At 37.7% G+C, this 19,197-nt stretch overlaps 1 protein-coding gene across 1 annotated transcript in view; it reads right to left on the reverse strand.

Moving 5' to 3' along the window:
* The window catches only part of LOC120769622 (homeobox protein aristaless), a 115,713-nt gene that overhangs the window by 18,432 nt on the left and 78,084 nt on the right, over positions 1-19,197 (reverse strand). The window contains exons 3-4 of the mRNA XM_040096727.1: positions 18,545-19,023; positions 4,758-4,803 (exon numbers count right to left, since the gene is read on the reverse strand). Of these exons, the coding sequence (XP_039952661.1) occupies positions 4,758-4,803; positions 18,545-18,822 (324 nt within the window). The 5' untranslated portion in view covers positions 18,823-19,023. The remainder of the gene's footprint in view (positions 1-4,757; positions 4,804-18,544; positions 19,024-19,197) is intronic.

Raw genomic sequence — 19,197 nt, forward strand, 5'->3', positions numbered from 1 at the left:
TTAATTAGAATTTTTGTTGTAATTTTGCTTAAACTATAAATGGCAAGCATATGTTTATGCTTTGTTTGGAAGCAGTAAAAAATAATATTGCAAACACTTTTTATTGCACAATTATTTTCATTTAACGCTACAAAATAGCGGTAAAATTAAATTACATGCCGCGGGCCAACAAAAAATTACAAACAAATGTGAAAAAAATTACAAAAAAAATGTAAAAAAAAATTACAAAAAAAATGCAAAAACAATTACAAAAACAACAACAGCAAAAAGCATAGTTAATTAAATTTGACATGCTCTATTATTTAGCAATTTGCAATTTGCATTGACTGCATTGAAATGTAATTATCAACAGGCGGCCACCGCCAAGCTAACAGCTGCTGCGCTGCTGGCGGCGCTGCCCTCCACGTGGTTATCAAGCAGTCAATTACCGTAATTGAAACCAGATGAACATTTTAATTTGCATTTTTCTATTTAAATTGCTTTTGCTACTGAGTGTTGTTGTTGTTTGAACACTTTGATTGCCATTCACGCTGCCAGTTGTGGCATTGAGGCGGTGTTTTGTTGCACTAAGTCTCAAAATATATGTTGAATGTGCATGTATGTATGTATGTATGTACATGGCTATATGTAATGTATGTGTGTACTCGCTTGCATGCTGCCAAGTGTGATAAAGGTAATGATTTACACATTTGCTTATTACAATCTTTTAATCCATTACATTTTTGCATATAAATTGCTTGTAATCCACGCTCACGTATGCAAATGTTCGTATGCAAGTGTGTGTGTATCGCTAATGTGTTGATTTATTAATTTCAGAACAAGAATCTTGTTAGCCAGCTAACTGCTTTTATGTTTATTAATTGACTGTGAGCTATTTTCCATCAAATTTTAACACAAATTACTCTACGAAGCCTAAGGGCTGCTTCTTCACAAAGCGAAAATGGCCTATTCGTGCCGGAGTATCATTGAAAAATCAGCAAGATTGGATCTGTGTAAAACATATTAAATTAAAAAAATTATTTCCAACCCCCTCGACTCCCAGCTACTCCCAATGCGGCATTTTTTCACACATTCCTGCACTTAAATAAACCTACATACATTAGTGTTAATACACTGCTTCAAGCGCTTTCACTATTACTGACACAATATTTGCTTTACTACTACATAACTTAGTCCTAAGTTAAGACTCCTAACCTTCAAAAGGCGCATATATTGGGTAGTCCAAAAAGTCTTTTAGTATTTCTAATCAAACTTCCTCTTATTCCAATCATGAGTTTGTGAATTATATTATTTTGAGTGAAGCAACTTTTGTTGTTGCGAAAAAAATTTATAAAAAAGAATAAAGTGTGTTGATAAAATATTGCTTTTGAAGGAGAAAAAATACATTTGATGCAAAAACTTGGTTTCATGATAAGTTTCCGGACACTGACACAGGAAAATCAACTATCAAGGATTGGTATGCTAAGTTCAGACGTGGTAAAAGAGTTTGCAGCAAACGAAAACATCAGAAAAGTCTACAATATAATTTTTGATGACCGTAAAGTGAAGTTGGCCGAGATATCAGACACTCTTAAAATATAAACTGAATGTATTCAACATATCTTTTTTTCCGAATATTAGGGTATGAGAAAGCTTCGTGCAAAGTGGTTGCCGCGCGAGCTCATTTTTGACCAAAAACAACGACGAGTTCATGATTCGGAGCAATTTTTGGAGATTTTCAAGCGTATTAAACTTGAGCTTCTGCATTGATATGTGACAATGGATGAAACATGGCTTCATTATTTCACTTCAAAGTCCAATCGACAGTCAACCGAGTGGACTAAAGTTGCAAAATTGCAACAGTCGGTTTGCAAACATATTTCGTCTCTATTTTGGGATGAGATAATTTTTATTGACTGCCTTGAAAAAGGATAGAATATGAACAACGACTATATCATAGCATTATTGGACCGTTTGAAAAAGAAAATGCTGTTTCGTTAAGAAAAACAGTAAAAACGATGACAAAAATCAATAAATTAGGCTTCGAATTGCTTACCGCATCCACCGTTTTCTTCAGATCTGGCACCCAGTGACTATAACCTGTGCTCAGATCTCAAAAGAATGCTTGCTGTGGAAGAAATTTACGCCAAATGAAAAGGTGATCGCCGAAAGTGAGGCCTACTTTGAAGCAAGGGACAAATTTTACGATAAAAATGGTATCGAAAAATTAGAGGGTTGCTATAATCAGTGAGAACGGAACTGTGTTGAATAAACAAACGGTTTTTGTCAAAAAATGAGTTTCACTATTGTAGGCCAGGGACTTTTCAATTGACCTGTTATAAAGAAGAGATATTTGATTGTTTGAATTGAATGGGCTACGAAGGTACTTGACGGTGAATGCAGGCTATATTGTCTAATGTAAATTTTTCATAATAAAAAGTTTTCATTGTTTCCAAATAAAAAATACGTGTCCTATATTTTGCCTCACAACAAGAAATGTTTCGTAAACAAAAATTTTTGAATGTAAATATGGAAGCAGTAATGACTTATATAATTTGTGTAATATTTGCTTGCTTTCCCAAAGGCTTGTATTCAAAGTTATGTGGTACACAGCTGTGAGCACATTTTATACCCTGAACAGGGTATATTAAGTTTGTCACGAAGTTTGTAACACCAAGAAGGAAGCGTCAGAGACCCTATAAAGTATATATGTATGTATATATAAATCAGTATGTCGAACTGAGTCGATTCAGCCATGTCCGTCTGTCTGTCTATATATACGAACTAGTCCCTCAGTTCTTAAGATATCCTTTTGAAATTTTGCAAACGTCATTTTCTCTTCAAGAAGCTGCTAATTTGTCGGAACGGTCGATATCGGACCACTATAACATATAGCTGCCATATAAACTGAACGATCGGAATCGAATGCTTGTATGGAAAACTTTTACATTTGACAACGTATCTTCACGAAATTTGGTATTTATTATTTTCTAAGGCAACAATGTAATCTGTGAAGGGTATATTAGCTTCGGTGCAGCCGAAGTTAACGTTTTTCCTTGTTTATTTAAATTTCGCACGAGAATCCATTCGTTAAAATATTTGTTTTCTGAGTTGATATGACCGACAGTGACATATGAATGTGTCAAATGTCTCTTAAATAATCATTAGTGTTCAGTATACGTTTGTCTTTCTGAAGTATATAAAATGCATTCGGCTATTTTTACGATGATTGAAATTATTCAAGAAAGAAGTTCCATTAATTTTTTCCACGGAATCAAAGTTTTGGTGCAAAAACGTTCAGAATGAATGAATTAAATGAAAAAGATCCTTGGTGGTAATTGTCTGTCGCGAGCAAGTGTTTTTGATTGGTACAAATTATTCAAAGACGATCGAGAACGCGATGACGACGAACTACGTCCAGGACAGCCATCAACATCAACATCAACTGATGATCAACACGTAAATCAAATAAATGTTATGGTGCTTGGGAATGGATGATTAACAGTTAAAGATCTTACTGGCATCATTGCAATATCGAAAGGATCAGAGAAAACCATTTTGATATAACATTTGCGCCTAAGAAAAGTGAAAAAACGATTGGTTCCAAAACACTCCATTTTTTCGAAAGACAGCGTCGCGTTAACGTTTGTGAAATAATGCTTTCCGGCTACCAGGGTGTTGTGAAACATACTATTACTGGCGATGAGGTTTGGATCTAAGCTTATGATCCGAAAACAGACGATCAATCGGCCGAATATCGTGGCAAAGGTCAGGCGAAGTCGAAAAATCCAAGTCAAAAACCTAGGTTATGCTGAGGGTTTGTTAGATTGTCGAGGTGGAGTGCACTCCGAATTCCTTCCGACCGGTCAAACTGTCAACAAGGAATATTATTGGAGCGTTATGCCCCTCTTGTGCGAAGCTCTTCGTAAACAGAGGCTGCAGTTATGGGCCGACAGCTCTTGATTTTTGCAGCAAAACGATGTACCGCCGCATACTGCTCGATTCTTCGCAAGCTTTTCGCCAAATTTTCAGCCAATATCGTGCCGCAGACACCGTATTCATCTGATTTAACTTCGTGTTACTTTTGGCTATTCAACAAACTCAAACAACCGCTACAATGAAACCGTTTCGAGTCAATTGAAGACATTAAACGTGAATCGCAACGTGCATTGAAGCCTATTCCAGAAATTGACGTTAACAACTGTTTCAAGTATTGGGAAAAACGTTGGTGTAAGTGTATTGGGGCCAAGGGAGATTACTTTGAAAGAAACGACAAAGATTTTGAAGTATAAATTAAGAATTTTAAAATTATGAAAAAATTCTTACTACTTTTTGCTCATAGTAGTAAATGTACGATTAGGTATACGGAATTTTCTTGAATATTTCCATGAGGCTCTAATCGTAATATTTCGAGGAAATAAAATTAATTCTGGACCGAACAGATGTTAAGATCTGTGTTATGTTATTTATAAAAAATTTTTTTTCAAGCGAAGTTCTCGGCCGAAGCATCATTCTGGCTTAATTTAGATATTTTGTTTCGAAAACTAATCCCTAAAATAACTCTTAAGTAAAATTATAGTAAACTACATATAAAGATTTGAACGCATGAAATGATATGAAACAAATATTTAAAAATTTGCGAAATATATGGAAGTTATCGATAGGAAGTTATAATATAGTAAATATGCCAATATGGTGAAAAATATAATGTCAATAAGACACAGCAGGCACAAAATATTTATACTTTTTGGCAATACGAGAAAACTGATAAGACTCACCTGTATGCGCGCCTCGGTTAGGCCAATTTTCATGGCTAATTCCTCTCTGCAAATAACAAAGCATAAAATGCAATTTATGGTAAAAGAATTTTAATTTAGTTTACTTGTTATAAACATTAAAAAATAATAAAAATGAATAATGAAAGCAATAACAAGTACAACTAACGACTTCATTATTAATTTAATTATCATATACTTTATACAGCTAATTGAATAATCGACTGTTGAGACCAATTAAACGATAGGAAATTAATTAGAAGCCAAACGATGACTGCACTAAACGCTGCAAAAATGCACTGCCAACGCAGAAACTTGAGTAAAATGGTTAAAAATGCAAAACGAGCTACTAATTGCGGGCCATAAAACGAAATAGGCGTGCTGAAGTTCAGCGAGAAATGCTAATATGGCGGCAACAACAACAATGGTGGCAAGTACAGCGCAAAAATACAATGCAAGTGTTAACAGTAAACGCTAATCAACTTATAAACACACAAAGCGAAACTTCAAAGTCGGCGAGTTCTTTTCAAGTGTGTGTGTCTGGTCGTATGCAGTGTAAGAGTATAGAGTATAAGTTGAGTAAGAAAGAAATAGAAATAGTAAAAAAAAATACATTTACAAAAACAAATGTAACAGTTAGCGGGAAATAGCTAAACAGCAGTTATAAAAATTTGTATGAAATGAAAGAAAAACACGCTGAAACTACGCTGACACCATTTCAATTCAATTCAATGCAATTCAAGCCAATATGCGGCTTTGGGTGATAAACTTGGCTTGTATTTCTTTGAGTTTTTAACCATAGTGATAATGAGTAATTATGAAAACTTTTATAATTCCAATAATTCCAATAATTCCAATATTTCCGATTTTTTGTAATTTATTGGCATATACGCGTTATTTCGACGGATCGTCGAGATCATGTGCAAGCGTACTAAAGAAGAACAATCATGCTTTTTACTCAGACGGTTTCGAAGACTGTAGAACGGTCTGGCACCGCATGCGAGTCGTGTGGGAAGTAAGCATGAGAGAGAAGCTGAAACAACCACTTTGCTTCTGTCCGGCCTTATCTACAACTCGTCTCAGATCTCTAGGAGCTTCGCATTTCAAGGGACTGAATGAAATATCAGCATATACCGTATAATGCTAAAACTATTACGTCTGTGTAAACTGACGCTGAGCAATACTAAAGCTCCGACAGGATCGAGAAGGACCTCTCCGAGCCGATCGATACCAACCGATGTTTCTGACAAGGCGACTTCCTATCGTGGACTTCTGCACTCCTGGAAAAAACTGGATAAGGAAGAGAAGCAAATGGATCCGGTAGTGAACGAGGGCAAGGCGAATTATATCTTGTCTTCAACAAAGTCACACTCGTGACTAGGCTCTCACGTCACTGTTGGCAGTCATAGATAATTTCGTCTATCTTGAAACCAGTATTAACAGCAACAACAATGTCGGTCTCGAAATTCAACGTAGAGACACTCCTGCAAACAGCTGCTACTTCGGACTGAGTAGGCAATTGAGAAGTAAAGTCTTCTCTCGATGAACAAATACCAAACTCTACAAGTCAATCATCATTCCCGTCCTGCTATATGGTGCGGAGGCATGGACGATGACAACATCTGAAGAGTCGGCATTAGGAGTTCGTGAGAAGGTTCTGAGGAAGATTTATGATTCTTTGCGCATTGGCAACGGCGAATACCGCAGTCCATGGAATGATGAGCTCTACGAGATATATGAGGACATTGACATAGTTCAGCGAATTAAGAAACAGCGTCTGCACTGGCTAGGTCATGTCGCCCGAATGGATGAAAATACTGTGGCTCTGAGAATGCTCGACGCAGTACCCGATCGATATCATGTTAACACGCTCCCCCCACTAAATCCATAGCCACCATATTCTCAAACTGCACAAAGGAGTACAGACTTGCTCTAGCCCTAAGCCCTAGGCCCTAAGCCCTAAGATTTTAGGCGTGACATTGACACTTCTTTGCTCTTCATTGATTATTGCTAAAGTACAGGGCCGAAACAAAAGTCAATGGTAGCTTATGGGGAATAGAAAAATCAACCTTTTTGCCAACATACAAGGCAATCGGCCAGTCGGTTCTTAACTACGCCGCAATATGGACGTCTGAATGCAGTGAAACGCAGACGAGAAAGCTTCAGACATGTTAGAACACAACATCTCGGATTATAAAGGGATGGCTCTTAATGTCTCCGATTGACAAGCTACACAGTGACGCCTATATGAACTTTCTGCAAGCAGTTTTTACTCGGGTGTTTTCGTAGAAATCATCACTGCAGAGGCCTACTTGAATTGGAACCGCGTTCTAGGAACATCAAGAGGTTCTTCCTTAACTACGTCGACGCCATAAGACAATAAGCCGACTAGACTTTGGACGCAACTAACTTCAGACATGCACTGACCGCCATTCCCAGTGGAGCCATAAACACCTTCACCCGCTCCCTCGTAGTGAATGGCGTACTTGTGGTCAAACTATTGCTGATGACGTGTTAAAGTTGCCGCGAGAATCAAGAGCTTCGTTCTGAATACTGTAGCAGTTAAAACTCCCACTTTTACAGAATAGAACGCGGCATACCATATATATGTCCAGCACGCAAAGAGTCAACGCATTAGTGTTAGCACCTCTTTGCATGCCCAGCTAACCCTACAGAATTGATATCCCTCTCCTTATGGTCCGAACTCGTCGAAACAGCACGTTTCCTGCGCTTAGCGCTGGATGATTCTATTACAACTTATCTGAACCTCAACACCCGAACTGTTACAACAACTATTAGACTCCGGAAAATATGGAATTTATAAGACTCTGGCTAATTGCACACCACCAGGTCACTGCGGTTTAGGATTCCCATATAATGACCACTGTGGCTGGCAGTAACTGCCTTCTATGTGAATATAAAACTCTTTATAGGAAAATAATCGCAATTATCGGTCGAATGTTGTTTGACGACGTCTCGGAGGTTGCAAAGATAAAGCTTATCGTAGTGATGAACATCAGCAGAAGCACGGGGTGGTTCAGAGACGAGACAATAGAGTGAATGGATTTTAGTATCGGTGGTTTTGCAATATCCCTACTAAAGTGCTAGGTGTGTCGTCAGAGAGCTCCCTACCTTGCTGATTTTATAGCACCATAAATTTACCGTCCTCTAAGAAACTGAATTAAATTTCTAGCAATAAATCTTTAAGATCAGTAAAACATATTTACCAAACCCAAAACCCAAAATTATGACTTTTTTATAACAGCTGGTTTTTAAATATTTGGCCCATACTAAAAAATGTCTTTTGGGCTAATTTAAAATAGCCATTAGTGAGACTAATGACACAATATTTCAGACCCACCCAAAGACGCGTAATTGCGAAGCAAATTTGCATAATTAACGCAAAATTGCGCACAAACTTCTTTCAAATTGCGTAAATTTGCGCTGAGGTCCAGGCAAGCAACGGCAGAATGATTAATTTGCTGACCCATTGACAAATTGCGTGCAATCAGTGCAAAATTGATTAGCGACAAAACCGAAAGCAAAAAAAGAGGTTAAGTAAAATAAACGACCATTAAAAAGCAACAAAAAGCGGTGAAAGAATATGCGCGCCTGACTGAAAGTAAGCGTGCAAGGTAGTGAAAATGGCAAATTGCCGAAAGCATCAATAAAAAGTGGGCGTAACAGAAGCGTTTGCTGCGCCTGCTGTTGCGCGTCATTTGTGTGCCACAGCCTAAGCGCAAGCCCGCAAGTGTGGCAAGTTGTGAGGTGGCTGGTGTGACCGCCGACAGTGTTGGTCAAAAAATTTATTAACGACACTGGCAAACACCTGCTAATGATCTCAACGAGTATGGAGAAAAATTGCATAGTAATAACAAGCAATAACAAACACACAACAGCAGCCGGTGCGCGACACACACAAGCGCGCGCTTAAGCGCTTTATTTACATATGTGTGCGCGTTTGTATGCGTTCACTCGCCAGTAAGTGAATTACACACTGCAGCATTGCGCCCCAACACCGCTCGTACTTGGCAATGCAAAAGCCAATGCGCCGCCAAATCATTGCATTCATCAACTGCCATCAAATCTGACGCGCGCCGCTTACCGCACCGCGACCACATGCGCGCTCACTTACGCGTTGCCGCCACCGCCGCCGTCGCCGCCATACAACCGGATCTGACGAAATTATAATCAATTAATGTTCGCGCGAGCGCATAAAATTGCACACTTCTTGCCACGCTCATGCCACATGTACTTATGGCCTTAGCCGGCGGTGGCAACACAGCAGCGCAACGCCACGCAACGCCGTCAAACCCACACACACATAACAATTGCATAGCGCAAGCATGCGAACTGGCGGCCACAGACAGGGCGCACTGAAAGCCGCCATTATCCTTTGGTTACGCGACTGACTGTAGCGTTTTAAAGCGCTGAAACAACAGTTAATGCGTCAATTTGCCGGTTGCACGGTACAGCGCATAAGTGCCTTGTAGCCGCGCAACAAAAGTTGCCGCCGCCGCCGCTGTACTTGTTGTCGTCGTCGCCGCCACGTTCGCCATCAGTCGGTGCAATTTTGAAATTTAATTAAAATAAATTCAATTACAGAAAACATGGAAATCCATTAAGCAAATTATCGTCATTACCAGCATTATGGGTGTAGTGTGTAGTTGTTGTCGTTGTTGTTACATGTTTTATCGTGGCGTTGGCAAAAACTGGCTTCTGGCCCAAAACGGCCTACGATCACCTTTTAATAGCATCGTTTATTGTGTACTTACTCGTACACTTCGCCATCAATTTGACTCTCAACGTTCGGGCGCATGTGTGTGGCATACAACATTGTTGTGCAACGCGTTGTAAAGTGTTCCCAAATGTGTGCTGTTTATATAACACATTAAAACAAATTGATTTTTAACATGTTTCGCCTTTAAAAATTATGCATTTTTACTCATTACAAGCTGAGTGATTGGACTGAGGCATATGAAGAGCGCATACACATTTCTATTCTAGAAGCGCGGACGTCTAACAAAAGTGAAGAACAGAAGTATGTAATTAAGGCATGGAGTATGTGAATGCACCCTTAAATAGCTTGTTTGAGTAAAAAGACTGGATACCGTCAACTTCACAAAGCCATCTTACAAGTATATGATATCATACCGTTCGACTTTTTTCAGTTGGGCTATTTAAAGTCTAAAGTCTATGCGGACAATTCCGCTTCGATTCAGACCTTGGAGCAAAACCTCACGCTTGTCATTCGGTAGCTACCACTCAAAATGCTCGAACGAGTCATCAAAAATTGGACTTAACGAATGGTCCATCTTAGACGTAGCCGCGGCTAACATTTGAAAGAAATAATCTTGAAAAAATAAATGCCAGAAAATGTTCTTTCGAATGATAGTTAACATGCCACAATAAATTTGATTTTGTTTCTGAGTTTTTCTTAAAAAAAAAAGTAGGGAATCTCGAAATGGATCACCCTTTAGTAATGACTTGTCCTTACATCGTTATTTCGGAATTCTAAAACTCCTCCTGGAACAAATGTGTCCAGATTAAAAGACGCGGTGCCATAATTGCTAATGTTTTTAAATATATAATACTAAAAACGGTTTCAAAGAAGCTGACTCAAGAAAAGTCTAAGCGTTAGATCAGATGATCAGAGAAAACGAAACGAAATTCATTATCTTTTGGCAATACCAGCAAAAACTATTAGAACCAAAGGACAACAATAAAAATATAATCATCACTATAATCTAAAGTTTATTATTCTTTTATCTCTCAGGAAGCGTGATGTAATTGGCTAGACATTTTGCTAGAAAGATTAAAATATTCACGTAATTTCGTAGAAAGACTATAACTACAAAGCTTATTATAGGAATGTAAATCTTGAGTCATTCAGAGATATTCACGTCAAACCCTACAAGTATAAGAACTTAAAATAGATCCAGATTTGATTTGAGAGTTTAAATGCCAGAGCTTCCGAAGTAGAGTAAAGTCTAATGTCAAGTTGTATCATCATTTTAAAAAATTTGAAGTTTTTACAAAGAAATTGTCCCTTCAGCAAAGGGAGGACAATGTATCACCAGGTAATCCGCTGAGCTCCGGCTAGAATCGCTGGGCTGACGAAAGGAAATATATCCAGAATAAGAAAACAATCTCAAAAATGAGCTGTAACTGTCCAGATGCCATTAAACATCTCCACTAAGCTAAACGATACAAGCAGAGTGTGACATAGAAGACATTTTCAAGAGCGAAAATATCCGAAGAAACGAGAGAACTTGCTTTGTGAACTAAAATAAAAGAAATTTCACAGGAGATTTCTATTGCTGCAGAAGAGCGTCATTAATAGTCCAAATTAATGGAAGTAGTTACAAGCATGAATCAGGAATTCAATTTGACAAAAAAATCGGGCAAAAAATCATAGCCTTTTCTCACCATCTGGAGTAGCAAGAAAAAAACTAATAAGAAGAAACACAATCAATATCCCCAACTTACGCAGTCGAGATACGAACTTCATATTAATTCTGTTCAGCCAGGGGAGACCCCGATAGTCAAACAAGTTCGGAATGAAACCAGATGTACATCCGACTAAACTGAACTGGTCATATACAAAACAATCATTTGCCCCTCATTTCCCTATGGAGCCGGCAATGGAAGAAGACAAAACCAAACAGCAAGTCTTCGAAAGAAAGACCCCAAGGAATACCTTTGGAGTAGTAAAAGATTATGACGAGTGGCGTATAAGGTGGAACCCAACTTTAAGGTGGATCCCAACATAAACAAGTTGAAAATATTATACATTTATTAAAGCGCAACGATTAATGTGACTCGGGTATGTAAAGAGAATGTACAACAATAAGAGAGCTCAGAACTAAATTCGCGAGGTTCAAGCAATCATCACTAAAGTAAGAAGAATATCAAGATGGACTGGTGCGCACGAGAAAGACATGAAGAAGATTGGCATATAAAATTGGGAAAAAATCGCATTTGACCAAGATGTCTGGCGGTCAGAATAAAGTTTACAAAAAGCCGTTGCGCCAAAAGATAATACTGTAAATGAATCAGCAGACGATAAAACCAGCACGTTCAATATCACTTCAGGTTAAAATTAACAGTTTTGTTTCGGTAAATTTATAGGTAGAAAAATAAATATATTTTAGTCATTAGACCCTGAATAGCAGTGACGAGCTGAGTCGACTTAGTCATGTCTGGCTGTCCGTTTGTATATACATATGTGAACTAGTCTCTCAGTTTATCAGATATCGACCAGAAATTTTACATAGGTCCTTCTCTCAACTAGACGCTGCTCATTTGTCCGAACAGCTGATTTTGCATCATTATGGCACATAGCTGCCATACAAACTGAACTATCGGAATAAAGTGCTTGTATGGAAAACTCATTCATGTGAGGAGATATCTGCACGAAATTTTACGCGGATTATTAACCAAGGATATGGTGCAATCTCCGCAGAAATTGTTGAGATCGGATCTCTATATCATATAGCTACCATACAAAGGAAAAAATCGGAGTCCAGAGCTTGTATGGAAAGCCTTGTCAATTGATGAGATATCCTCAAGAAATTTGGCACCCATTGTTATGCAATGCATCACTACAATAACCGAAGAAATTGCTCAGATCGGACCACTATATCTTATAGCTGCCATATAAACTGACCTTTCGAAATCAAGCTAAAGGTATTTTTATGCCCTTTCATGCTATAAAAAATGCACCTGTGCAGGGTATTATATCACCGGTGCAGCCGGAGTTAATGTTTTTTCTCGTTTTAAGTGAGCTTTCGAACAGACGAGTTTTCGCTTTTATTTCTATAAATACCTAATGCCTTTCAAATGCGATTCACTCAAATTGTATTTTTGTCAATGATTGCATTGTCAATAATCATAACTTAAATAAAATATATGTGTATCTTTAATTAAAGCTGCAAGCTGGTTTACGCGCTTCAAAATGTCGTTCTATAAATTTTGGCTCATTTGAAAGATCATCAGCGAAGATACGCCTACACACTTGCTGCTGACCGCGCGATTCACAAATTTAATGATATAGTTGTTAGCTATAAATTTTTCGCTTTATTAGACGCTAAAATGCAGCGCCTTTCTACAGTTTTTTTATTTTTTTGTATTTTTTTAAATTTTTTTATTTTCTTTTTCTTATTATTTTTTTATTTTTCTATATTGTTTTTTTTTCTTTTCTTTTCTTTAAGTGTTTTGCTATGTGCGCTAACGAGCCAAATAATACTACTATAACGTCGATTTACATAAAAACGCATAAATAGCCGAAAATTCGTTTTCTGTTTCGACTCATTTCATTGCCACCGCGACACCTCACCCTGCGCATGCGCAGCCGCCGTTGAACCTTTCTTGTTCGCTTGTGTTTAATTTTATAGCCGATTTTATTAATTAAAAATACATTGTCGTATACATTTTGTGTGTTGTTTGCTTTGTTTTGTATTTGTTGTATGGCGTTGTTGTTGTGCTTTTTCCACTTGACTTTTTTGTTGGCCACAGCTGAATCGTTTTCATACTTAATTTAGAGAACACGGTTTTATCGCGCAAACGACGCGAACGATTTCTTAATGAAATGTGTAGGAAGGCATGAAATTGAAATATTTTAAAACCGTTTTAATTTCGGTGTTGTTTTCATTTATTTATCTCGATTTTTTTTTGGTTTTGTGGAAGCCGTGTGCTGGATAAAGTCAACTGATCGCTGATGCTAATCGCGTTCAGATTATCTTATTAGCGCTGAGATTTTACAGCTTTTAGCTGCTTGTATTTTCTCCCTTCTTTTCTTTTACACGCTTGTTTTATCATGTGTTTTTATTGTTGTTGTTGTTCTTGTTTGATTTTAACTTTTTGTTATTGTTTGATTTTAATTTTTTCTTTTATATTGTCTTATCATCATTTGGTTGTTACGTGGTGATAAAGTTTTTAGTGTCACTTTAATGTGTTAACATGGACTTGGACGCTTGCAATCGTGAAATGGGTCAAAACGAGCATCAATTTAAAACCGAAAAACGAAAATTAAACAAGAAATTAAACAGCAAACTTAGAAGTGACATTTTAATGCATTTAAATTCACTTGATTATGTTTACGGTGCGAGTTTTCAATTTTTCACTTCTCACTTTTAATTTCGTCATGAAACATCATACTACATGTTTCTTGTTAGGCTTTCCCTTATTTTTAATAAAATTTTATTTTTAACTCCAACTTACACTGCCTTAATTATTAATACACGCCGTCTATGAGGTGTGAATGTTTTTTTCATTGCTGTTTACGGAAAGCGAGTTGCATTTGAATGAACTCATTTTGAATACTCAATGAAGCACGAGAGAAAACTAATTTTATGTTAAGTTAGTCTGGTAGGCTTCGTAGAAGTAGTCAAGCTTCAATAGATAATAACAAAAATATTATTATTATATATTACCAATATTTCCATACAGCCTCTTTGTGTATTTTTCTTCTACCCATTTTGCCGCGCATCACTTCGGCTCATGAAGCACTGCCTCCGACACGTTAACCTCCAGTTTGGTTGAAAAGAATACCTTTTTTAAAAAAAAAACTCACATTTCTGCCGAGGTCTACACATTGCTTTTAGTCATCTTCCAACCTTTCGCTACCATTTTTGTAGTTCGATTTGTCTTCTGTTCCAGAGCATGTTCTTCGGCTCGCTGGTTATCTCTTCATTGCCAATAAATTTTTTTCAGCGTGTGTTTTCTTGAGGTTTATGTCAGAATCTTGAAAATACGATCGATTCTTAAACAACTTGGAACCATACTTATGCCACCTGGTGTGTTTTATTTAATTTGTGACATGGTGAAACGGTCTGAAGAGCTCACACTCACGCATCACCAATCTTGGCAATTTGTTTATCCAAATACGCCACGGTTGTCTCGATATATTTGCAGTGTCACCATCAAGCCCTCTATTTTATAGTCATCTAAAAACATTCCCAAAGATTTTTTTCCATCCATATCGACTTATTTTTTACTCTCGGTGGTCATTATTCACTTTGCATTGACTTTAGAAAACTATTTATGATTGGTTACTTTATCGAAGCTTGTATAACACTTGTCTAAAATTATTTTCCGAATCAGCAGATTTTTTGCATTCAAATGTTCAAACAATATCAATATGTTTTATCAAAAGATTAAAGTAATTTTTGTTCCACTTTATTCAAAGTTACAAAACTTTTATTATTTGAACTGTCTCTCATGAAAATCACGTTCACGGAGGTAGATTAGATTAAGATTAGATTGTATAGTTGATTCCAAGAGAGTATCTCACTCTGACCGAATATGAACAGTACTTTCTGAAGTAAAAAAAACAACTCAGAATCGACAAAATGTGACGCAATCCATTACAAATCTGCCAAGACGTTAAATCTTTTTCCCCCCGCTCTGCTGGATAACTAAATGTTTGTGATCCAAGATTTTTCAGTTCTAATCTCTCAAATATTAAGGCAATCAAAAAAAAAAAGGTATTGAGCTGCTTCACTCTCTTATTCCTCCAAGTAGATTTTGGTGTGAGGTAAGAATGTGAGCTTAACTTTTTTAACTTCAAAATTTTAATTGTGAACACCAATAGGAAATTGTATAGTTGTAATCCTTACAATCCAAGAAAGCTTAACCTTTCTGAAGGCGAAAAGTTCGCGGATTCTCTTGCGATTTACTTTCGGCCACAGGGTCACAGGTGTCGATAGTTGCAAAGTGATCGCCAAGCTCACATCAGGCGCAACTGTCCAATACTAATCCGCAAGAGTGATTCAATTCGTTCCCACTACAATAACAGTGAGGTTGAGAAACACTTTCTTACCAACTCATCACCTTTGCAGTTGTATATAGAGTACTATATGCAGCAGTAACCCGATATCCTTGCTATTGAGATGAGATATTTTTTAACCAGCCTCGAGCCACGCGCTCATTGAGTTCAAGGCTAGTATTGCCGCTCTACTATGGAAATGGATATTCGCGAAGCTGGCTAACAAGGCTGGCCAATAGCAGAAACCTCGGATTGAAAAATGCTGCAATATAAAGCAAGTTCAAAGTTGATATTGATGAATAGCTTCCGAAACTATACATTCTCTCAAATCCACCATGAGTTATGATGGTAGGGAAAAGACCGCCGACGCTTGATGATATAAGTCACTCTGATCAAAGCCATAGCTGCCACTTTGTTTGGGTCTCTTTCGGCCACCCAGTGTGCTAAAACTCACTAGCTCTTTCGCAATATCTGACGCAGTTAGTATTAGCATTCTTCCTTCAATAATCACATAAACATCTAAGTACCTTCACTTGCTCAAATCGTTTTTTTTTATTGACATAAAAATATTTCTCTAATTGCCGTGGTCAAACAGTTAATATTTTTAAGCAATTAGGCATTTGTCAAGAACTGGTTTTAAATGATCACAATTCCATTAAGCAAATATGAATTAATTAATTTAAAGCAACAAAAATTGGCACGATTTCCATTTTTAAGTGATGCCATAATTGGATCAATTAAATTTCGCAATGACTCGAGACTATTCCTTAACAGCAAAACGCAATTAATTAAGAACACAATACAAAATATTATTCTTAATGCAGAAAAAAAGTAAAATAATATTAAAAATAAAACAAGAAAAAACGTTAACGATGGCTGCACCGAAGCGAATATACCCTTCACAGGTGCATTTCTTTTAGTAACTATGTGTTCAGTTTGTATGGAAGCTATATCCTACGGTAATCCGATGTGAACAAATTTTTCGGAGATTATATTATTACCTTAAGCAGTAATCCATGTCGAATTTCGTGAAGATACCACGTCAAATGCGAAAGTTTTCCACACAAGCCCTTGATTCCGAACGTTCAGTTTGTATGCTATATGCCATAGTAAGCCGATCTGAACAATTTCTTCAGAGATTGCACTATAGCTTTCGGCAAATATCCGTGCTAAATTTAGTGAAGATATCTCGTCAAATGAAAAAGTTTTCCAAACAAGGACTTTAGTTTGAACGGTCAGTTTCTATGGTAGCTAACGGGGTTTTCAATAAGAGCGCTACAAAAGTTTTTTTAAACAAAACAAAAATAGTTCGGGATATCAACGAAAAACTTTATTCCTGTGAAAGTATATACGATGTCGTTATATAGAGAACTCGATTTCTTTTTCATGGCCACCACGGGCACGCTTTCAAAAGTCCAGACGCTGAACCCAATTTTCAACGGTTTTCAAGCATAAATCGGCCGATATTGCTACAATTTCACCTTCGATATTCGTACGAAGTTCATCAGTCGTCGCTGGCTTGTTGGCTTAGACCATAGATTAGACTTAGCTCCACAGGAAAAAATCTAACGGCGTCAAATCACACGAACGAGGCGGCCAATTGTCTAGGCCATTTCGAGAGAGAACACGTTCACCAAACTCGATTTTTAATAAATTGATTGTGACATTCGCTGTGTGGTTTGTGGCGTCATCCTGTTGGAACCACAGCTTGTCCTAGTAAATATTATCCACTTCGAACCAAAAACATTCGGTTATCATTGAGCGGTAGCGATTCCCATTTACAGTAACGTGTAGGTCTTGATCATCACGCAAGAAATACGACCCAATGACGCCGCCGGCGCACAAACCGGACCAAACCGTAATTTCTTTGGAAAGCAATGATGACTCATAGAGTACGTGTGTATTGCTGCCTAATCAGTAACGCATATTTTCCTTATTGACGAAGCCATCAAGTTAGAAATGAGCCTCATTGCTGAAGATGATTTTTCGATGAAAATCCAGATCATTTTCAAGCTGTTGCTTAGCCCAATTAATGAACATACCACGATTCTGGTGATCAAGCGGCTTCAGTTCTTGAGTCAATTTGATTTTGTAAGGATGTAGACCAAGATATTTTCATAAAATTCGCCAGAACGACGACACAGAGATGTCCAACGCTTGAGAACGACGTGTGCGAGATTGTTTTGGGCCTTCCTCAATTGATGCGCTAACGGCAGCAATATTCTCGATACTGCGGGCATTTTTTTGTCGCACTGGTATCGAAACATTTTGTACTGTGTCTGCGGGTTAAAATTTTCCACTAGACGCTCCACAGTTGATCTGACTGGACGATTGTGACGACCATAAACGTAGCGCTCTTAAAGCTGAGGCCACTGACTCCGATTTTCGGTAGTAAATTTTAATAATGTCGATTTGTTGTTGGATCGTTAATCTTTCCATGATGAAACGGCAAACCTTACTGAAGGGAAATGTCAAAAGAGCGTGAAAAAATATGGCGTCGTTTGCTGACGCTATCGGTGTACTTTTGTAGAGTACCTATTGAAAAACCCGTTGTATCTTCAAATGAAAAAGCTTGCCATACAAGGACTGTTTGTATGGCAACTACATGCTATAGTGGCCATAAGTATATAGGGAGATCCGGCAAATTAACAGCTTCTTGGGGAGGAAACAAGGTGAGCTAATTTTTAAATTGATATCCCAAAATATGAGGGACTGGTTCGCGTATATACAATCGAACGGACAGACATACGGACATGGCAAAATCGACTCCGCTCGTTATGCTGATCATTCATATATACATTTTATTGGGTCTCGGACATATTATTTTGGGTGTTACAAACTTCGCGGAAATTTAATATACTCTGTTCAGTGTATAAAAAATATATATACATATATGTATGTATAAAAAACTAATTTGAAAACATATGAAACAAAAGAATGCAACAAAAATATTTGAAGCAAAAAAAAAAATTGTTATAATTAGTAACTCTAAAATCATTTCAATTTGTTTTTGTTTACTCACCTGGTAAAAACATCCGGGTAGTGTGTGCGCGAGAAGGCCTTCTCCAACTCCTCCAATTGAAAACTGGTGAATGTGGTGCGATAGCGACGCTGTTTACGTTTCGGCGCATAATCGTCCAAGTCGCCATCGCTATTCGTGTCCGATATGGGACTGTTCGTGCCGCCGCTAGCGCCGGTCGTCACAATGCACGAGGCCGAACGATCAGGCATGGCATCCTGATGTGCTAATTTGGCTTCTTGCGGTAGGTCGTCCAGCTTGACGTCCTCGGATATGCCCATAATCCAAATGGGCGCAATGTTGATAATGTTAGTGGGCGTGGCAAGGAAATTCAGGAAATTGCTCACGCTAAATTTGTTTGAAGGACTTTTCAAAACTGTTTTGGAAAATAATATAATATTTTTGCGTTAAGCACTCGCTTCAGTGAAACAAATCACTTGCTTTTTCTTAGCTTTTGCCTCAGTGTTTCCTTTTCCGTATACCTGCAAATAGAAATGAAAGCAAATACTTGAGTGCATTAGTGGCATACTTGTGTACGTAAATGTCTATGCGGTTTTATGGTAGCAAAATTAAGCTTGAATTTTTCATGCACGTGCAGAAATGCCGGGCATGCGCATGATGATAGCGCAGTGAGGTTATGCGCATGCGTAATGCGC

The sequence above is a fragment of the Bactrocera tryoni genome, chromosome 2, assembly GCF_016617805.1.
Source record: "Bactrocera tryoni isolate S06 chromosome 2, CSIRO_BtryS06_freeze2, whole genome shotgun sequence".
NCBI lineage: Eukaryota > Metazoa > Arthropoda > Insecta > Diptera > Tephritidae > Bactrocera > Bactrocera tryoni.